Below are 26,268 nucleotides of genomic sequence, written 5' to 3'. Positions count from 1 at the left end.
TCTGGAGTAACTTGTGTATTCATATTTTGGAGATTGTTGTATATAGACATAAAACTAGTATACGAGCTGTATGACTGCAGCTTTTTCTTGTGTTCTGATTTCATTTTGATAATTGAAAAAAGATTTAAAACTGGGTACTGTTAAATGCAAAAAACAGATGTTGAAAATTCTTAATGGATGTTATTTGCTAAAATTAGATTTGATTTTGTGGATATGTTCCCGCAATTTAATTATAAACCATGGAAGAATGATGTTTGAATTGACAACACACAAAAAAGGCTGTTTTCAGCAGGATGGCAGTACTGCTTTAGGATAGTATATGCAGATTTACAAATGCATTTTATAAAATTCTTTATTGACAACATAAGAAAACATCCCACAGTTCAAAAAGAATGGAAGGCCACAAAAACATTAATATGTGACTTTGATATATTGTTTACATTCAGCTTAGCAGAACTGATATCAAACAGATCAGAGGTTTATTTGACAAAAAAGAAAGTTAACACTGCTGTCTTATCTATAGACACTTATCATTTTGCTTTCAGTGCACACCACCTGTTCTCCCTGGGCTTCAGTCACTGGCTGGGTTATTCTCTGAATTTTTGAAGTGCCATTTTTACAACACTGTTTATGTCTTTACACCCAAGAGTAGTTACCAGGCATTGCAGTCCACTCAAGTTCAGGGCTTTGGCACAGCCAAGTCCTTTCTTATAAAACTGAATGAATTTATAATTAGTCAGACATTTAAAGAGCTGAAGTATCAGAGTACTGCAGTAGTACCAGGCGTTTCAGAACCTGAACATTTCCATATCTCCTTAATTAAACCCCAGCTCATAACCTAAATTGTGATGATGTTGTGGACGTCCAGAGCTTCTTCTCCGCTAGAGCTCAATGACCAGCTTTCCTTCATCATCACTGCTGCTTGTGTCTGTCTCCTCCAGGGTGACCTGCACAACTCTGGTAGGGGTCTCAGTTTCATGAAGGTCCTCAGATCTGACAGAAAGGTTGTCCTCGCACAAAGAGCATCTGGCTATGTTGCTATTTGAATGTAAGTGCCCTACATCTCCAACCAAGCATGAATGTCCTGCTGCTTTCAAGCTTAGTTTAGAATGAAGTGGATCTTCATTTGAATTGATTTGACGGACATCTTTGACCTCCGCTGCGCTAGCCTGAATTGACTGGAAAAAGCACAGGCTGTTCTTGGAAGAGATGCCTTCACCTTCATTCACAGACGGATGTTTTCTAGATGCCATATTCCAGTTTGTTTGTCTTCCTGCTGAAAATGTGCCATCATATGTTTTTTCCAAAGGCACGAGGCTCCTTTCCTGAACTAGAAGTGGAGGAATCCTCTTGATGCCATCTCTCACTCCCTGTGTAAATCCCTCACTACTTGAGAAGATCGTGCTTAGGGAGAGGGTGCAGGTCTTTTGGACACAGGTAGATGGAGGTTGAGAGTAGGAGTCTAGAAAGGAGCTGCCCCCTACTTCCTGCCCTGAAGTAGGACAGGACCTTGCTTCCTGGCTCAGACTCACTTGAACCCTCTCTTTATATTGGGTAGTTTGGGCCGGAGGCTGAATGGTATGTAGGGTTAAAAGATCTGAGATCTTTTTTGAGGTCTTTGCATTCTCTTTTATTTTCTTCAAAACATCTTTATCCTGTTAAGGAGAAAAAAATGCAATGTTAGATAAGTTGTTCTGCCATCTCATGTCATAGGCAAAGCTCTTTTCTGGAATAATTTTAGTTTGTTTTATTATTACTTCACTGAGATGCGAGAGAATGTAGTTTGAATACTTCTGTTGTTTGCAAACAGTAGAGAGCTGACACTGTAATTGATATTTTTAAAAACGTATTCCATGAAAATGAATGCATATTTATTTGCTGGCTAACTTCATCCAGTCCTGGAATATCACCATCCAGCAGATCTTTAGGTCAGTTACAGTCAGCTATTACTAATAACTCAGAACAGATGTGAGTTTTTGATCAATTTAGCACATAATGAAGTTACAATCCAGTCCAAAATATTATCCGCTGCAGGATAGTCTTCATTCTAATGTAATTATGTGTTACTTAATTGAAAAAATTAAAATAGCCAAAATTGTTTAACACTATTGGAAATGCTTCAGGATAAGCTACAGAGCCAGCTGGTATGTGGTCCAGGAGTACCACTGCTATCCAGAAACAGGGTTTTTAAAATGTGAATAAATCTGTTTTTGAGTAATACATTTTTCAATACCAGAATTTAAAGACTGCAAAAATTACATTTCTTATTTTTCAGCAATGATACGTTCTATTAGTACTTGTCTGATGCAGGAAGGTGAATGACTGGCTATGTGAAAGTTTGAAAGAAGGCATTCAAAACATTTCCTTTGATTCAGTGTTTTTCATGCAACACTGTACCTGTGAACAGCGTAACACGGACATCTTATTTTCACATATCATGTAAAGTATTTACCAACTCAGACTAGGAAACTCTTCTCAGAAACCAGCTATCAAGGAACGATAACAATCAAGTCTGCATTGCGAAAGATCAATTGTAATTTCGGTTATTTTGTTGTGATTCTTTCCATAGAAGAAAAACTCCAGTAACCTCTCAGGAATATGTCATATTCTTTACGGCTCCACAGCTCTACTGCCAAATAATGAGCTGCTCTGTCAAGCCAGCCCTTGTAAAAACCAAGATGCTTTTGAGTAGCTTGCCAGACATACTTCTGGTGGCTCCTGATTAAAGTATCTGAACCTGTCTCATAAAAAGAGATGGCAAGTCTGGGTATAGGCAGAGATCCCAGGATGAAAAGCCAGCATGTGATTTTATTGAGAAGCCCATTCCACTCAATTTTCTTCTGATCTTATAGTTTGAGCAGCTTATATTTCTGTAAATGGGGCCTACATTTCCTTCAAGGCAGGACCTCAGTATGGATCTGGTTTGTTGGTATTAATATAACTACTACCTGCATTACAGATTAGGAACTTGACATCTAAACAATAAATCCACAGTCTGCTTATCCATCCATTTTCTAAGCGCTTAATAATACAGGGTCATGGGGAGTCAGAGCCTATCCCGGCAAGCAACAGGAGCAAGACAGGATTAAGCCTGGATAGCAGTTCATCTGCCTGTTTCACTTTAAACTCTGCATTTTCAGAGTCATTCAGGAAGTGAGCAACTGAAACATAAAGAATTATTCTTAGTCTTATTCCCACCTGTCCTCCCCAGAACACAGTAGTCACATTATTTCTTTGGCAAAGGAAAAACCTGTACCAGCAGGTGTATAGTCAGTGTGCCTCTAGTCACACAAAGTGTGAGAAAGTCATACCTAATGAATATCTAGGTATCTGGCAGATAATGCCTTATCTTTCTCATGTTAATAAATTGAAAACTAATGTCAAGTCTAGACTTGGTTTACCTTAATATAGGTCTTGTTATACATGTTCTTCCATGAATATACTAGTACTCGGCACCATGGACTATGGTGAATCTATTTACAAAATGGCCTGTAAAACTGTTGCTAGGAAACTAAGTTTCTAAATACAGTTTTGGCCTAAGATTTATCACTGGCTCTCTATATATTGTACTCATCATTTTTAACTTTATTCTTTGATTGATTGGCACTCTCTTTACACTAATCAAATGCTTTACTAGTTTAAATCAATTAACAGGCCTTTAATAGGAAAAACACCATCTATCTTGATAGTTGCTGTTTTCTGATCCCTCTCTCAATTTAAGATGCACTACTACTGTTGAACTGATCCTCCAGCTTTTGATTAGGCTCATTTTAATTTAGTGTTGCAAAGGCCAAATCAATCTGCAGTGTGAACTGAGGGTGTCCATGTTTGTCTCTGAAGGTGTTTTCAGTTGTAAAATGAAATCAGCCAGGTGCTTGTTCACACTGCCATGTGCTGTATGGGGTTTACTCTTTACGCATTGTAAATTGTGTTGTATTTTCAACTGACTCATCTGGTTAGAATAAATGATCATCGTGCTTGTAGTAACCAGGAGTCTTGGTCGGCCTGAAAAATCTTCTGATATGACTTCAGATCTTTAGAGTTGCCTGTTGTTAGTCTGACCAGTCTTGCATGGGAGACACATACCTTGGTGTTTTGCCCCTTTAGTGCTTGTAAATCCGAGAAGCTGCTGCTGCTGCACTCTGAGTGTGCCGTGGGGCCGCTGCTATCTCTATTCCTCAGTGCTTGGAAAGTGGAAGTCTTTTGTTTCTCACCTGCGGAGATAAATCCCAGCTAGATTATTTGTAGAAAGTGAAAGGCATCTTTCTGTGCCACATTCGTTCATTTACTTATTTATTGATGTGGGTTTTTTTTTTTGCATTCTCTTAAAAAAAACAATCTGGCCTTTGCATTATTTGCAAATAATATCCTCACATTTAGATAGCTCTTTTCTGGACCCTCCACTCAAAGTGCTTTCCAGCTAATGGGGATCCCCTCCACCACCTCCAATGTACAGCATTCACCTTGATGATGTCCTTTCCCCTTGTGTTCTGGTATTTCTGTTAAGATTTAAACAATTCCAAACCAACATATTCTAAAGCATGACAATATAGACTACTGCCGAACAACTTGACTTGCGTTTTCACATTGAATAACCTCCAAGATGAGCAGGATGGAAACATGCAGTACAAATTATACTGGCTATTGGTTTTGAAACTTTGGTTTTGAAACTGCTTTTTGTGTGCTTAAACTACAAATTCTAACCTTTATTTTCTTTTTCTTTTATTTTAGTCCTTTTCAGCTTTCTTCACACTTGCACAGGGACTACAAAGTCTAGCTTATAGCCTAAACCAGATTTTATGACATGTCATAAATTTTGTGCTGCTCCTGCTCAAGTGAATGATCAGATTATAAAACAACACCTGGGTTAGATTTTAAAGTGAACAAGGTTCATGAGAGTTCAGAGCACCGGTATAGCAGAGCTCCCTGAATCAAAATAAAATCTGTGCAACACAAAGTCGATTAAAATGGCATTTAAAAATTTAAACTGGTCACATATGATTTTCAAATGTGAGTGTAAGGAAAAGACTGCATTTAGCTGAAAGCATGTTATTGACCAGGCTTTGTAATTCTGTTGCCTAACATTTCTAATACCTAGAGATATTAATCCCTACTTTACTTTTCATCAAAAGGGAGAAAAATAGGATTTCTCAAGAGCCACTAGAACTTGCTAAAGAAAACATGTGGTTGAATTAAAGTAATTACAGCTGTCAAATGATGGATATGTTAATGCAGTCAAGTGTCAGATAGCATAGTTCCCACTAGCTCTTGGCCTGAAGCACAGTAACAAGGAGAAAAAAAGGCAGTGAGTGATTTCCCAGAGGCAGACTTAGTTCCTCTGCCAGCTCATATACCTTATCTCACCTAACAATTATTTTGTGAGCTCCTCCAGCAAAATAACTCCGATGTCATTATGTTGCTGTGCTTAAAACAAAGATTTTAAAAAAATCACCTCAAACTGTAAATTTTTCAAGGGCATTAATATTACTTCACTACAGTTGCTGAGGTTTGAGAGTAATGTCCTACAAATATGATCAATACTTTGAATTTAAATACACTTTGCAGCTCTGTATTGACAAATACTAATTTGTCAATAGCAGGTAATAGCAGGCCCTGTGCTTTCTGGATCAGAGCACACTTTTGGAGAGCAGCATTACCAACTCGTACCCTGAACTCGGAAACTAAGCAAATCCAGGTTTTAGTGGACCACTAGGTGGCACTATATTCTATAGAACACAATTTCAAAAACAAAGACTCAGGTGGGTGACAATAGACACTCTCCTGTAGCAGGCACCATCCTTAGGAATAGAGGTTAAACAGTGATCCTGTCCAAGACAGACAACCTGATGATTAAAATTCCACTGCACATTTTATAGCAGTAGGGGTGTTAACCCCAGTGTTCAGGCAGAATTTCACTTTGGGCTTGTTCAGATTGACCAGCCTATATTTCCCCAATTATTCAATCAGTGAGGTCTTTTCTCTTGCTACCTGATCTCATGTATAGTCTTAATGACTGCCATGCATCACCCAGTGGGGTGCACATCAGTGGTGGGTGTATACTGTATGAAATGTTTGGGATGAAAAGTCTAATACAGCTGCAAGGAATTGCTATTAAGCATCATTATAGATGTTTAATGGTCCATTCAAAACACTAGGCTTTTCTTTACTCCTGATGTCCCAGTTTATGTGTGCTTTTTGTTCTGTGCTCATCACAGAAGTTACTAATCATCTATCACACAGGATTAACTGCAAAAACCGTCTCCTCCTAATTTCATTAAGCATGATTCATTTCCAATTATCTTCATATTCTAACCATTGATAAATTTGGTTTTATTTCCTGCTTGAGTCAAACTTCTGCTTTAACCCCTGCATTGTCACCAGCAACGAGCAAGTGAATCTTTTGAAGAACAACAACAACATAAAAAATCCTGGTTTTTATGGTAAAGATTTATTTCAGCATGAAATTATATTACATGACCTGTTGCATCGTGTCAGGATTACACACACCCATGAATATCCAAGCAATTCAACCAAAATAAAGTCATGCCAAGTATTGTGATTCTTAGGATAAAAACTTAAACAAGCTCTTTCAAATATGCCTCTGTTGGAATAAATAAACTATTTATTAAATAATAAAATAATAAAATGTAATAATAAAAAACATGCTCTGAAATTAATAAGCTGTAAAATAATAAGTTGCCATAAGTGCTACGTGTCATTATTTTAGGACAAAGTCAAATAGGAATTCCAAACACTCTTTAGTTAGTTGTTACAGTGATCAGCAGGGCAAACTGTACCCCCGACCTGGTTTGTATCCCCTTTTCTATCACTGCGAAGCATGTTTATTAAATCAAACCTGAGTGATTAAAGCCTGTGTAATCCATTTCCCAATAGCCTAGAGTATTAGAAATGAATCAGATAGCCAAAACTGATTGTAGTAATTAACAGATGTTAACAATTTTCATCCATCATGTCAGAGGTAGGATTTCCATCTATCCCCCAATGTTTTCATCTCCTTCATCTTTCGCTTAAATAGTACATCAGCAAAAAAGAGCACTGCACATGCAATCTGATCTCTCTGATAAAAGCATCTCATTTCAGATAAAACAGCACAGTTTTTTGACAGTCTGTGAAAGATAATGAGCTTATAGTGTCTAAATACAAAAACATACAAAAAAATAATTACGTTTAGCAACTGAAAAGGCAAAAACCTCTATTTTCTGTTAAGTCTGAGATGATACGTTTTATACATGCTACCACTATGTACTTAATATATAACATCGTTTTATAAATACCTGTAGTGAAACGAATGCAGTATTTCCTCGCTTAAGTGTGTATTAAGAAGGATTCTGGATTTTGAAATTGAAATATAATGCTGTATATCAATTGACATTTTCATGGTAATCAAATAAACTCCACACCAGAGCTTTCGGATGTGTGGTTTCTGTTTGTATGTGAAGGTGCTTAAGTGAATATAATGTGTATAGTTTCCAACAGTGCTGTCCCAAAACATTCTGAAAATAAAACCCTGTCATTTCAAACTGAAAGACTCCAACTTTGTTGCTTCAAGGGCTCCAAATCTTTTGTATTAATTGTTTCAAAGCAGTGTCTGTCTTTTCTTTCACCTTATTTGAAGGTTCGCTTGTCCAGTTCTTAAGCTCTGGTGTCTGTGCCTAAACCCCGTATGAGCACTTGTTTATGAAGAAACAAGTCAATCCCAATTCAGTCAGCTCTGCTCAGTTCCCAGGACACATTTCTTTGAAAATGATGCCTCACAGTCTTTTTGTAAATAATCGGCACTTTCAAGGGTGTTTTGATCTTTCCTTATCCATGGTGATCCCTTTATCTTGATGTAACCTTTGACTTCTGTCAGATTTGTTGCTCTGACTTATGGCTGTGGCCTTTAGCCTGCAGTCAGTCCTCCCTCTATGAGCTACACTCCAGACACACTTTAACTGTGCGGTGAACTGCGGCATGCCAGACCCATTCCTGCTTCGATTTACACCTGCTACAGTTACCAGATCACTTCTCAGCACCGTTATTGTTTCAAAGACCTTACTGCCCAAGACTATCCCGGACAGTTGAGACTGTGTGATGTTCAGTGCCTTCTTTCTCTTCAGCTACATTTACAGGGTTATTTGACTTCGGAACAAATATCTGTCTTCCTTCTCAGAAATCAATTTCTATAATATAAATCCAAGTCTAAGAGCAGTACGGTTTAGGAAAACATAAATCAATATGCATTTTTCAGTGAAATATACAGGCAGTTAAATAAGGTGGAACAAACAGGTCAGATCGAATACTGGGTTGTTAATGAGTTAGTTCTTGAGATAATCACAAGAAATTGAAATAAAATGCCTAAACCGCTTGCAAGCCGATAAAATGACTAGATAAATATGATTTAGGTATGGTGAAAGTAACAACATGTGGGCATGGTAATGAGCTAGTTGTGTAAAAGAACAAAACTCACGCAATCACCATGTAACCGGACTCTCAAGTGACAGAGAAAGAATTTACATGGTTACACATCGCCTCCTTGTGGACATAAAGCATCAGTACACCACTGTTATGGAACGGGTGAAACCTGATGCAAAATGTATAACCATTGTTATTTCTCCCATTATCTATATGTGTTGTCATGTTTCAGACTTTCAGTTTTCTTAGTTCTGTTACATTCGTCTGTTTCAAGACCACTTATTAGTGTTTTTGGCTTGGTCTTTCTTGGCAAACAAAAATAAATAAAAAAGAAACTAGTTTAACTGTTTCAAGATGCTCTCTTAAGGTCAGAAGGAAGGTCAGCTTTGAAAGGTTAACTATTTGTTTTGCAACATTCAGTGACCGACAGTCTGCTGTGTATGAAATCCGTGCAGCTACATTATAAAAATCACAACAAAAAAATCTTAAATTAATTTAAAAAATGCAAATAAGAAATATATCTTGATTTGGGTTAAGCTTAGAATTCTGCTTCGTCTTCTACTTTGCAAAAACAGCCTATGTGATAACCGATCAACAAATTTCATTCTAGATTTTATTGTCATACCTGATGTTACATGTTGGTGGACATCTTGAACTGAATCACAGGGCCATCCTTCATCTTCTGATCTGCCTTCTACACTACAGTGAGGAAGATTAGGATTGGCATCAGGTGCTGTCTCTTCTTGTTTCGTGGCTATCTTCAAAATCCTTTCTGCACAAACACCTTCTGACACAGCACAGGATGACAGTTCCTGCTGATGGCATTGGATTGACGCAGGATTTTCCTCATGTTTCTCACACGCACCCTCTGTATCATTCTTCTGATCAGACATACATGAGAGTTGTACTGAGTGACAACTGGTTTCTCCGCTGTGTTGTATAGCAGCTGTGTCACTGTCAGAATACTTTGAAGCCATCTTTCCATGGCTGTCTGATTGCGAATTTGTGAAAGTTATATTCCCACTGCTCGCTGGAAGGATTTGAGCAGGCATCTCCCTTTCCATGCCACCTGTACAGCTATGTGTGCTTGCAAATGGGGCCAGCTGTTTGTACTGCGGCACAGCAATAGCATCCCTTTCATTTATTTGGCTTTGCTGTGCTGTGGAGACAGTATACAGAATCTGATGGAATCCCTTGCATGCCTCATTTTGATCGGCAACTTTGCCTAAATGACTTTCATGGTTGGTTTCCAGCCTTCCCAAATTAGCTGGGAGTCTCTTATTTAATAGTTTGTGTTGGCTCAGGACATCTAGTACAACATTTCCTGCATTGATTTGTAATGGTTGTGAATGAGATGGGGGAATAACAGTGAGTTTTTCTTGGCCTGGAAGCTTTTCTGAAATCAATTCTGTTTGGATACCTCTAGGATCTGTGAAAGAACCCTGCAAAAGTTTGTGAACAGTGTTGAGTTTATCACAAAAGTCCTGAGCTTTGTTGTTAAGATTACTTGTGTCCCTCAGAAGCCCTGCCACAGATATTTGCTGTCCAAAATGTTTCTGTACAGTGTTCTCCTTTGGAGATATTTTGAAACTTTTCTGGGAGCTTAGGTCTGTTTTTTCTGAAAGAATGGTCACCTTGCTGGCTACCTCAGATGTGGCTGTGAAAAGAGAGGCATACTTCAATGATAAAGGTTTATTCTGGCTCACCTTCTGTGTACTTGAGATTTTTCCTGTGTCTTGATTGCTCATGGACAGAGATGCATATTGTTCTAATGCCTTTACCTGAAACTGACTCAGTTCTTCAGATGTCAAACTTTGTGAGACATTTGACATTTTATCTTCTGAGCTATTACTGATTTGTACTGCTGTAGATGAGCTGGCTGGGATTTCTCTTCTACATTTCTGAAACTCTGCAGTGGGCAACTCTGGTTTACGAAGATCGCTTTGATGACAAACATCATTTGATGTGGAAGTGACTTTCCGGATTTGGGATTCTTCTGCTGGGTGGGAAATATGCTGTAAAGGAGGATCTTCTTGAGTTGGGAAGTTTTGTCTGACCCTTTCAAATGATGTTTGCTTTGCTTCCTGGAAAGATCTGCAATAACGGGGACTGTAATAATGATGTAACCCAGCTTTAGTGTTGAGATTGTTCTTCAAAATCAACGAAACGTCACTCAAATCTTGCACATGCTTCTGTCTAATCACCACCTCAGTTGAAAAACTCAGTGTGTGTGTGTCAGCTCTGCCTGTGCATGGAAGATTTTTGTTAGAATCTCTCACATCACTGACTTCAGAAGTTTGTCTTTCACTTTTCAAGAACGGTAGATGGTGAGTTTTTGTTGTTTCTTGTTGGTAACCAACCATTTTACTGTCTTTGGAGGTCAGATTATCTGTCATTGTGGTAGGAGCTGGTTTCTGTGGGAGGAAATGAGAAACTCTCTTTGATTCAGATGTTATTCTCCTGACCCCCTGATCCTCCTCACAGTGTGAGGATGACAGACTCTGAATCGGGAGAGAATTTTGAAGTCCAACCAGTGAGGGTTTCTCCATGTTCTCCCCTGTTTTGGTGTCATTGGACAGCTGGAGAGATTTGTTGAGCATAAATGTTCTTTGTGAAGAACTGGCTTTGCTGTTCTCGGTAGATGAAGAAATGTTTTCTATTTCTTTAATTGGTGGAAATTTTTCACTCTGCATGAGACCTTGTTCTTTTTTGCCAGAAATGTCATCTGGGAGATTAAGTTCCCATTGCATTGAGGGCCTGATATATTTACTTTGGCTTGACTTCTTTACCAAAACAATTTCATCATGATCATTTCCTTGAGGTGGACTGAGGAAATTGCTGTGCACTGGGGAAGGTGATCTCTGGAATTCTTTGACACTGTCTGTTTCAGCTTTAATTGGCAAAGTCTGGCGTATCAATGAAATTGATTTTAAATGTGTGTTTACCCCTCCTGAGCTGGATTCATCTTTCTGCTCCTCAAATTGACCTCTTCTTGAGGAATGTGATTGATAATGAGAGGAATTGAAGCAATCTTTAGACTGCTGCCAAAGAGTTTCTGTGGAAGACAGGTCCTGGTCATTCTTCATTATTTTCATTATGTTGCTTTCTTCCATAAGATCAACAGAGAATTCAATATTATTACTATTAATCTGAACCAGCTGCTTCTGAATAATATTTTCCTGTGACACACATTGTACAGGGCTTATCGTGTCTGGTTCTGGAGAAACCTGCCCAGGAATCACCTGTGCCCAATCAGAGGACACTGGATTTGATCCAGTGGCAGTGACACAAGCATCAGAGGAATGAGCTATTTCAACAGGTGTTCCTGTATCAAAGATGTTTTCTTTCATGGTTTTCATACTCTCTGCCGCTTTTGATGGATTGTTGTCCTGTATTGCAACTTCAAAAATACAGTGCTCTTTTCCACAAGCATCACTCAACATGTCGTTCAATGACGATTGTTCTTCTGAATCTGAAAGGTGAGAGTGGCTGCTGGTATCTTTCCTAAGTAGGTTGCTTTTAGGACCTATTCGGGTTGTAGTGTTTTCAGCATTGAGTGCCTGTTCGGCCACCTGAGGGGAACAGGAAGATGTCCCATGGCCTGCACTGTGTGGGAGTTTCAGCTGGTACTTCGGTAGGAAGCTGGGCTTAGATGAGGAGTAGACAGGTATCCCTTTGCCAACAGAAACAGATGTTCCAGGCACTTTGTCTTGGGACTCAGATAAATCGGGTTTCTTGTACTGAATTGGACTTTGACAAAATTGCATGTTGATGAATCTCAGGTTAAAATTCATCCTGTTCTCTTGACGCACTGTGTCTGTCTGTGCATTACAGATTCTGCTTAAGGGTGGCTGGGCTTGATCTGGCACGGTGTTATTCCTCTTTTCTTTCTTACTGATCAAATTCTTCTGACTTAAAGTACTCTGTGTCTTATCCACTGGTTCCTCACAATCAGCTGTGGGACAGCCAAGTTTGCACGAGCTTTCATCTGTCTTCTGTTTCTTGCTCTCCGATGGAAGGTGACCCAAACACATTGATGAAGTATTTTCTGCCTCTTTAAGTGAAGAGAACTCTTTAGTAGACCATGTCCCACTGGAATTTGAAGAATCTGAACCCAGGATGGTATTTTGCCGTATTACAAATTGGTGTGATGAGTCAGAAACCCCTTTGCGCACTGGTTTCTGTGAAACTGAAGAGGAACCCTGGGTGCTGGATTCTTTTGTACAGGAAACAATGCCACGAGCAGGTAGGCTGGCAGCAAGGCAGGATGGCCGATACATGTTATGAGTTATGTCTGCATTTGTTGCCATTTTCAGATCTGGAGTAGAAATACTTTGTGCTCTAAGAACTGGAGTAGCTGGACTCACAGTGATGCCACGGGGCTCCTCTGGTCCTTTTCTTCTCTCCATGTTTGGTGCATTTTTTCTTGTCCTGCAGATGCCACCAGCTATCTTGGTATTCCGGTCAGAGCCTTTCTCCATTTCATAGAGTTTTCTGAATGTTCCATCCCCATACATATACCATTTATTGTAGGAGAACTTCTGGGCCTTTTTCCTGCGACACTTTCCACTACTCTGCTCATTTGTGATATCAATGGAGTCTCCTTCAGAGCTCAGGGTGCTCTGACAACGTTCCTCCACAGAGGCAGAATGACAGGGGCCTTCAGCTCCTGACAAGCAATCAACAGCCACCTGCCTCACAAGAGACCTGTGATTTGAGGATTGCAGATCCACAGACCTTGCAGCAGACTCTCCAGTGTACAAGTGACTGTCCCGCCGACTGGAAAAAGTAGTCTCTCTGTGATATAGGCTTTGTGAAGTAGTCCTTTCCCAACCCAAACAGCTCTCACTGAAAGGTAAGGAACTGCTTCGAGTCACTGGCGTATGATCAAAACTTGTTGAGTGTTGAGTGGGCACTGAATTGTACACTGCTTGCTTAGGTTTGTTGTCTGTGTTATGCCAACTTGCACTAGTGTTTGCCTTCTTGCTTGCTTTCATGTCAAAGTGGAACGAGTCTTTGTAAGTGTAGGGCATTGGAAGGTCAATGCTGCCTTGCTTGGACAGCACTGTCTTCCTGGGTCTCACATTTTCCAGGCACTTGTCATCTACCAAGGCGTCATTGTCAGAAATTAGTTTGGAGATACGCTCTTCCAGTTTCTTCTTCTCAAGCACGAGTGTCCTCTGATTGGGCACACTCGAAGTCATAACAGTTTCAGCTGTGCAATTCATTATAGGAAGTGTTGCTCTTTCAGCTTGGTGCTCCATGGTTGTTTCTGGTAGAGACTCCATACTGTGCTCCCGCAGGCTGTTACTGGGACTGGAGACCCATGACTGCTGTTCACCACTGTCCGAATGGGACAGGTACCCAGAGTCAGTGCTGTCATGGCTCTGGGACTTCCCACTACAGGCTCTGGAGTCCCACTTCTTTGAAAAGTAAGTGGCTTCCTGCCGTTGAAGAGGAAGGTGTCGATTTGGAGCATGTGGAGAAGTTCTCTCAACCTCCTCACTTTTCTGTAGATTAGTAATGGTGCCGTGCTCGGCTCCAGATGACAGCTCCCTTTTCTGAGTTATGGAGCACAGCTTCTCTTGGTTTCCATTCACAGGTGCAAGTATGAGGCCTACCAAAGCAGCCTGATGCAAAGCCCACCCAGTATCTGTTGTTGCTTTTCCCTGCTCAGCCGGATCTTTAGCTGAGCTATGGGCAATGAGCTCTGCTGGACATGTAGCAGATTCCTTCTCAAAGCTTCCTGATTCTTCACTTTGTGGTCCTTCCAAGCTCCCTAGAGAGTGGCTTTCTGGGCATGTTTCTGTGGATCCCTGGGAGCCCTCCTGGCTGCTGCTTCCCCCTTTCTCTGACTCTGAGGACAAGCGGGCATGTGCTTGAGTACGCCTGTGCTTGTAGAGGTTACTCTGAGTTTTGAAGGCAATACCACAGGTGGTGCAGGGGTAGGGTCTCTCACCAGTGTGGCAGCGCAGGTGTTTCTCCAAAACGCTGGGCTTCAAGCAGTCACGGCCACAGTGCTCACACACATGTTTGCCAGCAGACCTGGGCTTCCCTGCCACTGTACCGGCTAACCTCTGGCCCTGCTGCAGCATGGGCATCCCATTGACAATGCTGAGTGTAAGCGTGGGCAGGCTCTGTTTGGGATCAACTGATCCCCTGCTCTCATGCAGCTGAGGAACAGATAGGTGGATGGTCACAGAGTCCTGGCTGGGCAGGGGTTGTAGCTGTGGATACATGGGCAGGCCCAGTGTGTTCAGATACACTGTGGGCATAGGTGGCTGCATACTGTGCATCCTGTCTTCTCCCCATACTGTTACTGAGCTACTTGTGGGCTGAACTAGTTGCTTGCTAGGAGCTGGAGCACTTAAACATCCCTGCTTGCTGGTCTCCATGGTAACCAGTTTCTCGTGATGTTGATAGACCAGTGCACTTGCAATTACCTGCAAAAGAAACAGTTTTTTTTTATCAGCAGTCTGCTAACCAGTCACTCACAGACAGAATTTCTTTCAGTGAGTTTCAGGATTATCAAGTACAGTCCCCCTTTAGGCAGCTGCTACATATGTAATTATTTGGACATATTTTCATTTTTGTCAAAGTCAAGACCTCCAATGAGAGATAACATTCTCATAAGCATATTGACAAGGAGCATGAGAAATGCACTAAGGAAAAAAGAGAAAGCTTAGAAAATTTAGATATTTTAAATTTAAATTATTTGACCATTTTAAATTCACATATTTTTGTATGGTTTAATAATTCAATGTATTAAAAAAGGCCTATTAGCTTCTGGGATGACATAAAATAAAGGACAAATATTTTTTTTCCAGGGAATACTGAATTAGCCACTGGATGTAAATCACGTGTTTAAGACAAATATAATAAGTATATATTAATGGTATACTGTACAGTTTTAAAGTGGTAAACAAAATTGACAGATATGTGTAGGTGTGTGCATCAAATGTAATGCAAAATATGACAGGAGATTAATTGAGTTAAAAAGACTTTCAAAAACACTTGCAATAAAAACTCCCTCACCATGGCAGAGGTATATCTGCATAACAAACTCGGTGCATGATTGCTATGGTGCACATTTGCATGCAAAGCTAGCAATGGCATATTATCTCCTCCTCACACACTCAGAAGTGCAGTTAGAATGAACTCTAGAGAGAGTGACTCAGTGAAGCTAACAGGCATTTTACAAATTCTGTAGGATGTGCAGGTCTTTAAAGGGCAGATTGCTAGTTACTCTAAGGTAAAATCAATTTGACATCCAGTTATTCTGTGGTAAATTCCTTTCCAGTTGTTATTATTTGCAATTGCTTTAACAAGTTTGAGAAACCCATTACTATATTTCAGTATATATTACTATCTGTCAGTGACTGTTACTATTGATGAGGTCAAGGATACATGTTTGTAGTATGTAGGGGTGTCTTAATAATCGGTGTAACAGCAGTAAAGGAGGACCTTAGTATAAGAAGGGCAAAACAATCCATTGTAGGTCAATTGATGATAGCAATATTCCTTAGATATAAAAAACAAACAGTTAAATTATATAAATTGTTACAAACCATGCACACCATTTAAAACTGTAGCTGTATAAATATTCTCATAACCAAAATGTATTCATATTCAATTTACTATCCTGAAATAGATGTTTAGTATGAGCACATAAAGAAAATGCAATACTAATTTAATAAGTGAGTTGTTATGTCACCATTAAATTTTATGTATGTGTCTGTTACAATTAAAATATGAAATCAGGGAAAGTTAAAAAATAAATATTATATATATATATTGTATTGTATTTAAATTTAGATGTTTCTTGAAATTCCTTGTTCTCTATTCTTACAGTAACATGTATAAGTGTACATATGCACAGTGCCTTTTAAAGGTAATCAGACCTTGAAACAACAAAATGATGCATATGCCTTTTTAAACTCAATATTTTATTAAAAACCTAAATACTTAAATGGAAAGCTTCTAAGAGTAAATGTTGGCACAAACTAAAGAAAAAAATTAAATATAGCATGTTGATTGCAAAAGTACTCAGACCTGTGAAACTTTGTGGAAGCAGTTTTTGCGAGAATAACAACTGCACATTTCTGGGTAAATCATTTCCTAATTTGCACACCAGCCTGGTGCAATTTTACCCAATCTTTTTGGCAGATTTGCTCAAGCTCCTTCAAGATGCTTGGAGATCCCTTATGAATTGATGTTTTTTAGACTTTCTATAGATTTTGAAAAGGATTCTGGTCAGGATTTTGACTAGGACAGTTACTTTCTTATTCTTAAACTTCTCCAACATGGGCCTGGCCTTATAGTTTGGATTACTGATATACTGTAAGGTGAATTTTTGTCCCAGTTTTAGGTCAGAAGCCGGCTTCTCACTTATTTATGCCAATATTTTGCTCCATCTATGGCCCCATTAGTCTTGACAAACATCACGCTCCCTGGTGATGAGAATCAAGACTGTAACATGATTCTTCCACCGTCCTGCATGACAGTAGGGATGGTGCTGACTGAGTGATGCATGACTTTGGTTATGTGTCAGATGTAACACTTTGCATTTAGGCCATGAAGTTCCACTTTTCTCCTGTCTGACAACTAAAACTTTTAGTTAAAACATGTCTGCAATATCATCTTGGTGTTTTGTCGCACACTCATCTGGGATTTAAACAAAAATATTTTGGGGGGTTCCGTACAAGTCCCCATATATTCCTGAAATGGAAATTGTCTCTCTTCTCAGTAACTGCACTCTTTTAAAGCCACCACTGGCCTCATGGTGGAATCCCTTACCTGTTCCCACGCCCAGCTGCTCTGTTAAGGGGCAGTTTGAGGCCTGATCTGTATGTGTAAACCTCTGCATGTTCACCAGTTTAAAAGAGATATTAAGGGTCTTTGAAATATTTTTATTCCTGCACATTTCTACAGCTATATCCCTCAAAACTTAAAACAGCTTGGTTTTTGTGTCTGAATCTTTGCTTGAAAGTCACTTCCTGACTGAGAGACCTTACAGAGACAGATGTATTCATTCTGAAATCACCCACTCAACTAATTATGTAGCTGATTAAGGTCATTTGGTACATGTAAAATACTTTATATTTCTCACAACAAATGATTTGAATACTTATATATTCATAAAAGTTTTCCATGTTTATTTCATATTATCTACTGTAATTCTTATCTACTTTGTTAGTTTTTTGCTTTTAATTATGTAGTTTAGGTTTTGTAAATAACAGGTATTAATTGCTACTTCAAAGTGTCAGAACGGTGAACATTTTAAGCGACAAAAGTGTGTGCAAGGGTCTGAATACTTTTGCGAGGCACTGCAGCCTGAGACCTTGAATGTGTAGCGGGGGATCCAGATCTGGAGCTAGGTTTCATTTTTGTTTTGGGCCGGGTGAAGCCTGAAACCTGAAACATGCTGCAATGGCTCATACAAATAAAGCATTATGTCGCTGGGAGGAAACTGTGAGGCTAGTTTCTCTCCTGACACTAGGAAACACCTAAAAGAGCACAGCCAGTGATGACTTGGCTACCGTGAAATTGTTACAGCTTCTATATAGGTGGTTTAAAACAGACAATTATTACACAACAATATGTTAATATAGCCTAAACCGCAAGGAAGGATATTGGGTAGGATATTTAATATTTTTTCAACTTCACTATAGTCCCTAAGTGTACATTATATGTAACAGAATGCAAATGAGTTATATAAACCTGTGATATAGCACTATTTTAAATAATGTTTAGTAATAATGGAGTGTTTTCAATTAAATATAGTAAATTATTTTTAGCACGGTATTATATAACAAGCCAGACAGCACTGCGTTCTCCTACCCTAAAAAAAACAAACAGAAAAGGCCAGTCTTGTTTCGTTTAGATCTTTAGATGGAAGCCATTGTAAATAAAAAAAAAAGTTCTGTTTCGTTTCAGCTATTGCTGGAGCTACACGATTAAGGTTAGCAGACATGTGAGGACACAGACAGAAGCACGAATATCAGTGTACCGTACCTCCCTAGCTACCAGACACTAGCAGTGGGTTTACCAGTCATTACAAATGTCCAGCCAACTGAGAGAAACCTGGAGTGGAACAGTGGGCATATGGAATGCCTCATTGAGCTTAGTCTTTATGTAATTGTGTCACTGTATTTTTTTTTGTACTTTTAAAATAGATCAATTATATTGCTCAGGTGTACTGAAAGAGGGAACGGTGGAGCAGTAGTTAGCATTGCTGCCTCAAAGCACCGGGGCCCTGAGTTCAATTACAAACGTGGGGCACTATCTTTGTGCAGTGTGTGGGATGCTCCTGGGTGCTGTGGTTTCCTCTCACAGTCCAAAGACATAATGGTGGGTTAAGTTGCTTCTGGCAAAACTGGGGTGAGTGTGTGTGTATCTGTGTTGAGCCCTGTGATGGACTGGCATCCCATCCAGTGTGTATCTTACAGGGTGTGACAGGCCCTGTGCTTGTCATTGCCTGGGACAAGCACTGTTCCCCTGCAACCCTGAACTGGGTAAAGGGATAGAAGGAAGGAATGCAAATTGAATGTTTGAATGAAACATAGCTTTTTGGGGAATTATATTTTTTTCTCCTGGAATTTATCTTTTGTATTTTGAGCCATATTGTTCTTATCGGTGCCTCAACCTACTTGGTAAGTATAGAAAGTGTATTGATTTCATTTCTGTGGCATTACGAAAGAACTTAACAGAGAACAAAGCACAGACCGCTGCCACACAATATACACAGGTCTGCGTCTTGGGTAGAAACACATATCCTCATGAGGATGACAAACTGACAAATATTTTTAGTATTTTACTTTGCCATTTTCTCTCTTTAGGGAAAAACAGATTCAGAGTGATTTGTGACTCTTCACATTTAGTGGATGCAGTCTGTGGGACTCCCCCAGTCTTGATGAAGATAAATTTTATGCTCTACTAAACTGGGGAAATTGATACCGCTTGATACAGTCAGATATGGCCGTTGATATTTGAGCTTCATCTTCTATCATCGATAATCACAAACACTAAACATCTAAACTGAATTTCACATTCATGTAGAGGGAGATATGAAATAATTAGGGAAAATTCTAAGGAGGATGTGGTGACTTTGACCAGCTTTCGGAATTTTAACTTTCCATAACAGATGCAGATTAAAACTGAGTCATGGAGTTTCACACTAGTTGAAGTGAGCAGTGAAAAAAGATGTATACAGTAAATGTCTGCTGGTACCATGTCTGCCATTGAATTGCAACCTGTGATCTTTTTAAAAGTCGTTATTGACATTCCGAACATTTCAAATAAAAAATTACTCGCATCTTCAATCTATATTTCCTTTAGATTTTTTTTGCTTCTTGTGTAGGAATATCAAACAAAGAGAAAGATTTAGTGCTCTCGGACCTGATATCTATAGTCATGGATGAAAGGTTTCTTACGCTTTGCATTAATGAACAAATATAGTATCAGCTAATAATAATCTGAAGAAATGAACTGTAACATACTGAAAAGTTCAAAATACTAAAATGAAATATAATTATTTTTCCACAGAGATTTGCACATCTATTGCTCATATGTTGAATAAACAAAAGACATTAACAGCTATATAACTTTTAGAGTACTACAATTCAGTGACAATGTGAACAGGTTTACAATAGATAAAAACTGTTAATAAAAACTCAGAAGGAAGGGGCTTTATAGGTTTTGTTCATTAATTTTTGTGCAGAATTTTGTTCTAGTTTTCAGATTAGTCATTATACTTGTTTTGCAAATCCAGAAAATTAAATGTTCAGCAAAATCTTCCTTGACAGCAGTATTTTCTTCTGAAACACATTTCATTTATAAAGAAAGAGGGGAGTTGATGTTCTAATAAATTTGTTTTAATCGACATGTTTGACATCCAGGGAAGTCTTTGTTTTCTATCTGTCGCAAACTCTATTCTCTATTCGCCTCTCCTGAAGTGGGAATCAAAAAAAAAAAGTGGAAATTTTGCCATCGCTGTGCAATCTCATGTTTCTAAAAACATTGAAATAACAAGATAAGGGTCTATTCAAGTCTCGTCAAAACTCTTCCATTGAGCATTCCTGCATAGAAATATACTACACAACTTTGCCGAAATGCCATGTTGATTACAGATTTTACAATCGGTTCTGTCAGTTTTACCCCGGTATTATATAATAACATCAAAGATGTTTTCCTGATGGATTCCAGTGAATCAGACTAGCAAGCAGGCCATGCAATGTTAAACACTCACCCCAGCTCTAGGAGAATTCTGGGCACCCTTGTTAATCTCGTTCCCCTCGCCATCCCTGGTTATCTGAGCTGTCCAGTGACCACCGTGGGGCTGTTGGGATGCAAGCAAAAGCCAATAATTCCATGTGTCTACAGAGACAGAAAGACAGTATCACTCTCTCTGCTGCTCTACTTCTGTTTTGTTTCTTTGTTGTTTCTTTCTTTGTCTTTCTTTTTTTTTTCTTTTTAGGGGAACTGTTGCTTGTATGACGAGAAATACCCTGTCACATCCTTTATGCAAATCAGTGTAAAACCAGAGGAGATGCTGTAGAGAGGATGGGAGAGAGAGATGGTGAGAGAGAGAGAGAGAGGAGGAGTGATGCGTGCAATGCTACTTTCAGACAAAGGCGTTTAGATCAGAAGTTGATATAAAAGAGAGCATTGCTCTGTTGAGAGGGAGAGAAAGAGACAAGGGAAAGAAAAGGGTGCACAAGGAGTGATGAACAGGGAAAGAGGGTTGAGAGGGGGCAGGTGGACTGAGAGAGTGAGAGTAATTTATAAGGCAGAGAAGCAGAACAGAAAGAAACACACTACTGAAAGGGGAAGTAAGCAGGCACACAGTCTTACCTTTAACTGCACATTGCATGCAGCCTTGCAAGCACACTGTGCTGCTGTCTTGTGGCAGTGCTTGACTCTTTGCTCCAGATTGCACACTCGCGCGCGCACACACTCAGAGAACAGGGGTGCATGCGAGCACGTGTGGGCGTGTGCATTAGTGGGGGCGGACTGGTTGCGTTCCTTTTTTTTCTTTCCGTTTCTTCTCAAAAATGTTGCACCTCTAAAAAACCCAGCACTGGGGAGTGGGAGGGAAAGCAGATGAAAGACCGCGATGGTCTTTAACCTGTGGTCTACAGAAACCAGGCTGCACAAGTGTAACGAGCTGTGCCAGCCTCAGATTTTAATTAGGCTCAGTGGGTGGAAGGCCCAGCTGGGTTTTCTGACAGCCTCCCCCCCACCTGCTCCTGACTCGCCTGGTGATCCCTGAGCCTGAGCCCAGACTGGGGGAGGAGTGTGGGCTGATGGGGGCGGCCGCAGCCTGTAGCACACTCTAGGAGCAGATTAGGTGGTGGATGTTTGTGGGGGTGGGGGTGGGGGGTGTTGTAAATGATTCCTTTTTTTTCTGCCATTTCGTTTTATTTTTTCTGCCTCATGCTAGCTACTGCTGTTCTGCGTGGGTGTAGACAAGGGGACATGTTTAGGACTGTACAGAATGTCCCAGAAAAAAAAAAAAAGAAATCAAACATTACATCAATCTCAACCAATTAATAAATTAGAATAAATAAACAATTATGATCTGACCAAAACATTACCAGAACACAGAGAATAGTAACCTGATAAAAGAAGAGGCAGGCTGGAGGAATGGAAAAAATTCAGTATGATTCATATTTATTGAGGACTTTAAGTACTGGTGATTCAGTTTAGGACATTCAAATGTCTCCATTGCACTGAAAAGCTTTCATTGTCTTGATGTGCATATAGTCGGTGCTCTTATGACGCGAGAAATAAAGAAGAACAATCAGAAATTATTTATCGTTACCTCTTGAACACTGGACAATGTGAGATAAAAGCGATATGTACCAAAATAAAAACACAAGACATTTGATTCAATGTGTGTTACATTAGATTACTTCCCAGAACCAATGTAATGTGTTCTCAATCAGTACTGGGCAGTAGGAGCTGACACTGGATAGAAGGAATTGAGAACTGTGTTGGAAAAGTAATGCCTACTTACAAAATTTTTAAATAAGATCCAGGTTCAGGGACTAGAGCAATAAAAGTATTTTAGAGACGTGCAATCCAGACATCACTGTTTTGAGTCAGGGCTATGTGACAGTGGGTCTTCTGTTGGATAGGTTGAGCTGCTCATGCGTATCTTCAGGCTGCCACAATATTGCCACCTGGAACCTGTCAGACAATAGTGCTACTGTGTTACTGCTGACTGTCGCATCACTCATCCAGTGTTAACTGTTTTGTAAAGCATTGTCTGACACAAACTGTGGAAAATGGGGAGTGACTCAGGCAATTGTGCATTTTGGAGGAGCATGTACAACAGTCCTCATGTCTCTGCTTTATACTGTAGGTCGTAATAGCAAGCCAAGCTGGTTAACATCAGTGAATTTCAGATTGTAGAGGTAGAAAAAAGAAAAAAATATTTAAATTCCACATGTCAAAAATAAAACAGAAATTTAAAACATAGTATTCCAAAACAGCAGGAGAATGGATGAAGCTAGGTGACATGACCTCGCATCTTCACTAAATTCTCTAAGGCTACATAAGAATTATTAATTTCACCCAGTGTCATGGTGAAAAATAGAAAGATTTTTTTACAAAATGTTCTCGTTTATTAAAGCAAATCAGGGTATGTTCCCTCAATCTGTCAAAAAATTTTCTAAGAACTATAAGATTGTGAGGTAAATTGGCTCAAGGGTTCAGTATAAATTCTCTGCGTCTCATACATTTCAGACTAGATCTGGGCAGTTTAATGTGACACCTTATGAAGGGATTTGAAGGATTTCTGAGATTTAAAGTGCTGCAGTCTTCTGATTATTTTTTCATTTTATTTTCAGCTTTGTTTCGCAACGATGTTCATGATGTGTTTTATGAGCCTCTATACCAGCTTGTGATATTAAAGACATTAAAAAAGGAAACAACACATCCTTCATGTTTCTGAGGGAGCTATTGAGTAAAACAGAGGATGTCTTAAGAGGAAGGGAGGGAAAAGGAAGTTGTCTTTCTTTCCCCTTCTCTCTTTCATTTCTGTCCCTCCCAATTTCTCTGGTTTCAGCTAATGGCACCACGATAGAAGTCTGTTGTTTCTATGTTCTCTGCCATAAAGGACAGGATATTAGAATTCATTCAGCCTTCACCTCCATCTTATGAACAAGCTTACACAAAACGTCTGCTCTCAGTTCTGAAACTGGCAGTAACTTGGTAATGTCCCCCTTTAATACAGAACAGGCATTGCCCATGTGAGATGGTTGAAATACAGTTAGTTTAAGAATGCTTCTGTTTCATTCCTATCTCCAGATCTGAAATTCAGTTCAGTATCTTCATTTGGCATCTGCTGCAGTTCCCTGTACAGCCTGAATGGCACAGTTACAAGCACAGCAAAGTCAACATGGTTAAACAATGTATTAAACTAGCAAACGAAATGTAATTCCAAATATAAGTACAATTTGTACTGTTTGCTAAAACATTTCACAAACTGTGAATTTAACTGGCTGCTAATAAAAAACGTTTCACAACCTCCCCTCACTTTTATTTACCACTTATCCAATTCAGGGTCACGGTGATCTGGGGAGCCTATTCGAGGAAGCATTGGGAGCAAGGTAGGACACACACTAGTCTATCACAGGGCACACACAGACACAAATTGTAACGAACAGTTCTTTCCGGACCCTATGCGGACGACACAATCCGAAGAAGTGGGGAAACACTAGGAAAAAGTCATGCAGGAATACGGGGCTGAAAACGGGGGGTGTCCAAAGTGCGCTGGTGCATGGGGGAGGTGTGGCCGAGGCAAACAATCCAAAAGTAATCCATAGAGGGAATCCAAAAAACGCAAGAAAGTCCATAGCCAGGTGATCCATCCGAACAGGAACAGGAACAGGAACAGGAACAGGAACAGGAACGGGAACAGGAACAGGAACAGGAACAGAGGTTAAAACCTTAACGGGACCAGGCGCTTCCAGGTCCCGGACTCGCACAGTGCGGAAACCAGATGCAGAGCCAGGCTGAACGTCAGCGCCTGGCTTTTAAGGTGGGCTGGGAAAGGGGTCAGGTGCACAGAATTAAGTCTGAAGTGAAAGGGCTGGAGCCCCCTTAAGGAGGAGGGACTATAATCGTGACACAAATGCTGACATCAGGGGCCAATTTTCATAGATGCCAATTAATCTACCAGCATGTCTGTGGACTGTGGGAAGAAACGGGAGCACCCGGAGGACACCCACACAAAGATGGGGTGAACATGCTGAGCAATTCCACACAGACGGCCCCCCAGGAACAGAATCCAGTGCTGCAGTGCTGTGCGGCAGCAATACTAACGACTGTGCCTCCCCAATGACACTGTGTTTGTCTCAAATTATAATTTGTTTTTGTACACGTTTTTTCTCCTTTTTTTAAACTCTCTTCACTGATAGTGTGCTTGACAAACTAAATGACAACTTTCCATAACTAAGTTGTGATCCAAAGACATATTTCTGAGTAATATATGAATTAGAATTGGGGTACAGTATGTTAATCCTGGCTCCGTTGAAAAGGCGCAGTGAGAACTACCCTGATCGAAAGCTGGGGCTGTAGCAGTGTGGAGATGTACTGTAGGATGCTGGTGTTCAGCCCTTCATGCTTGCTGTGGTGACGGCATCTCTCTCCAGAAGCTGGGCTGCAGCACTTCCAAAAGCACTGGTGCACCTAGAGCAACAGTTAAAAGCACTTCATCCAGAGCAACTTGCCTTTCAAAAGGAAACATTTTGTAACCTTCACACTTGTATGCCTATTCTGTTTAAGCCCCATTTACAAGTCGAACAATTCTTGCCTATGGATGTTTATAGGAAGCTAATTAATCATTCACTAAGAGCAGTTATGTGGGATTCTACTTTGAATTACACAAGCATGGTATTTAACTCTTTGATAGCCCCTGCTACTAGAGTAAGAAAACTTTCATTTTCCAATTCAGTGAATTACAGGACTGCTGCGATGTTGCCATTCGCATCTCAGTAATGTGATTATATGTGTGACTGCAATTCGAATTCATTTTAAATGTGTTTACAGTACAATACTGTCTACCACCTTCAAACCCCCTACACATTAAAATATGTTACAGAAAAGACAAACATTATAAATTTTACACTGATAAAATACAATTATACCAGCAGTTTCTTTTTGTAGCAGCAGAAACAAATTATATTGCTGCAGGAGTCAACATTCTGTGAATGTTTGATTACTCAATTTATTTTCAGTCCTTATTTTTTATGATAAGTATGAATTCTAAATGAATGTTAGAAATGTTTCTCCACAAACTTACAGTTTTGCAAAATTAAATAAGAAGTAATATCTAACATACAGTCTTTTGTAATCCATAAGTCAATTTGAAATAAGGTATGCTCACCAGTAGGCAAATTTAATTTCTTGTACACAATACTGATTTTTATCATATTGTAATTATCATTGTCACATACTCACTTCACCTATGGGTCAATACACCACGGATAATGGATAAGTAAATCAACCTCCTGCACAAATAATTCCAACCATTAGTTAACAGTATGAGTAAACTAATAGTTTTAATATTACTTTTACTGATGCACTCCTCAGCATTTTTGTTACCAAGGCAACTGAGGGCTTTTACCCTTTAGCAGTTTAAATGGCAAGGCTTGTGTTGGCATGGCAACTGGAGACTACTCTCCTCACTAGGAATATTCAGCTGAATTTTGGCTGAAGCCTATGGTGAAGTTCCTGCAAATGACTGTGCAAATGGCTCCAGCATTCCAACACACAAAAGGAAGCAGCAATATGCAAGTGCATTACGAGACAAGAGAGCAAGCTGAGCATGAAGGGGCCAGTTCAGTA

General features: G+C 39.6%; 1 protein-coding gene across 3 annotated transcripts; it reads right to left on the bottom strand.

Annotated features, from left to right (window-relative positions):
* Nucleotides 1-338: 338 nt before the first annotated feature.
* On the bottom strand, nt 339-26,012 carry znf831 (zinc finger protein 831). Of its 3 annotated transcripts, none has more exons than XM_015364923.2 (6): nt 25,882-26,012; nt 24,976-25,110; nt 20,663-20,752; nt 9,041-14,858; nt 4,087-4,214; nt 339-1,655 (listed from the first exon to the last, which is right to left on the bottom strand). In XM_015364923.2, exons 4-6 carry the CDS (start codon nt 14,808-14,810, stop codon nt 882-884), a joined length of 6,672 nt encoding a protein of 2,223 aa, XP_015220409.2. In that variant the 5' UTR covers nt 14,811-14,858; nt 20,663-20,752; nt 24,976-25,110; nt 25,882-26,012; the 3' UTR covers nt 339-881. The 3 variants fall into 3 exon arrangements, with proteins under 3 accessions (XP_015220409.2, XP_015220410.2, XP_015220412.2); XM_015364924.2 differs by having other exon boundaries at nt 25,993-26,007; XM_015364926.2 differs by lacking the exons at nt 24,976-25,110; nt 25,882-26,012 and adding an exon at nt 21,268-21,912.
* Nucleotides 26,013-26,268: the final 256 nt, after the last annotated feature.

Source organism: Lepisosteus oculatus, chromosome 16, assembly GCF_040954835.1.
Source record: "Lepisosteus oculatus isolate fLepOcu1 chromosome 16, fLepOcu1.hap2, whole genome shotgun sequence".
In the NCBI taxonomy this organism is placed as follows: Eukaryota; Metazoa; Chordata; class Actinopteri; order Semionotiformes; family Lepisosteidae; genus Lepisosteus; species Lepisosteus oculatus.
The sequence above is the reverse complement of the archived record's forward strand: the minus strand, read 5'-3'. Positions and strand labels throughout refer to the sequence as shown.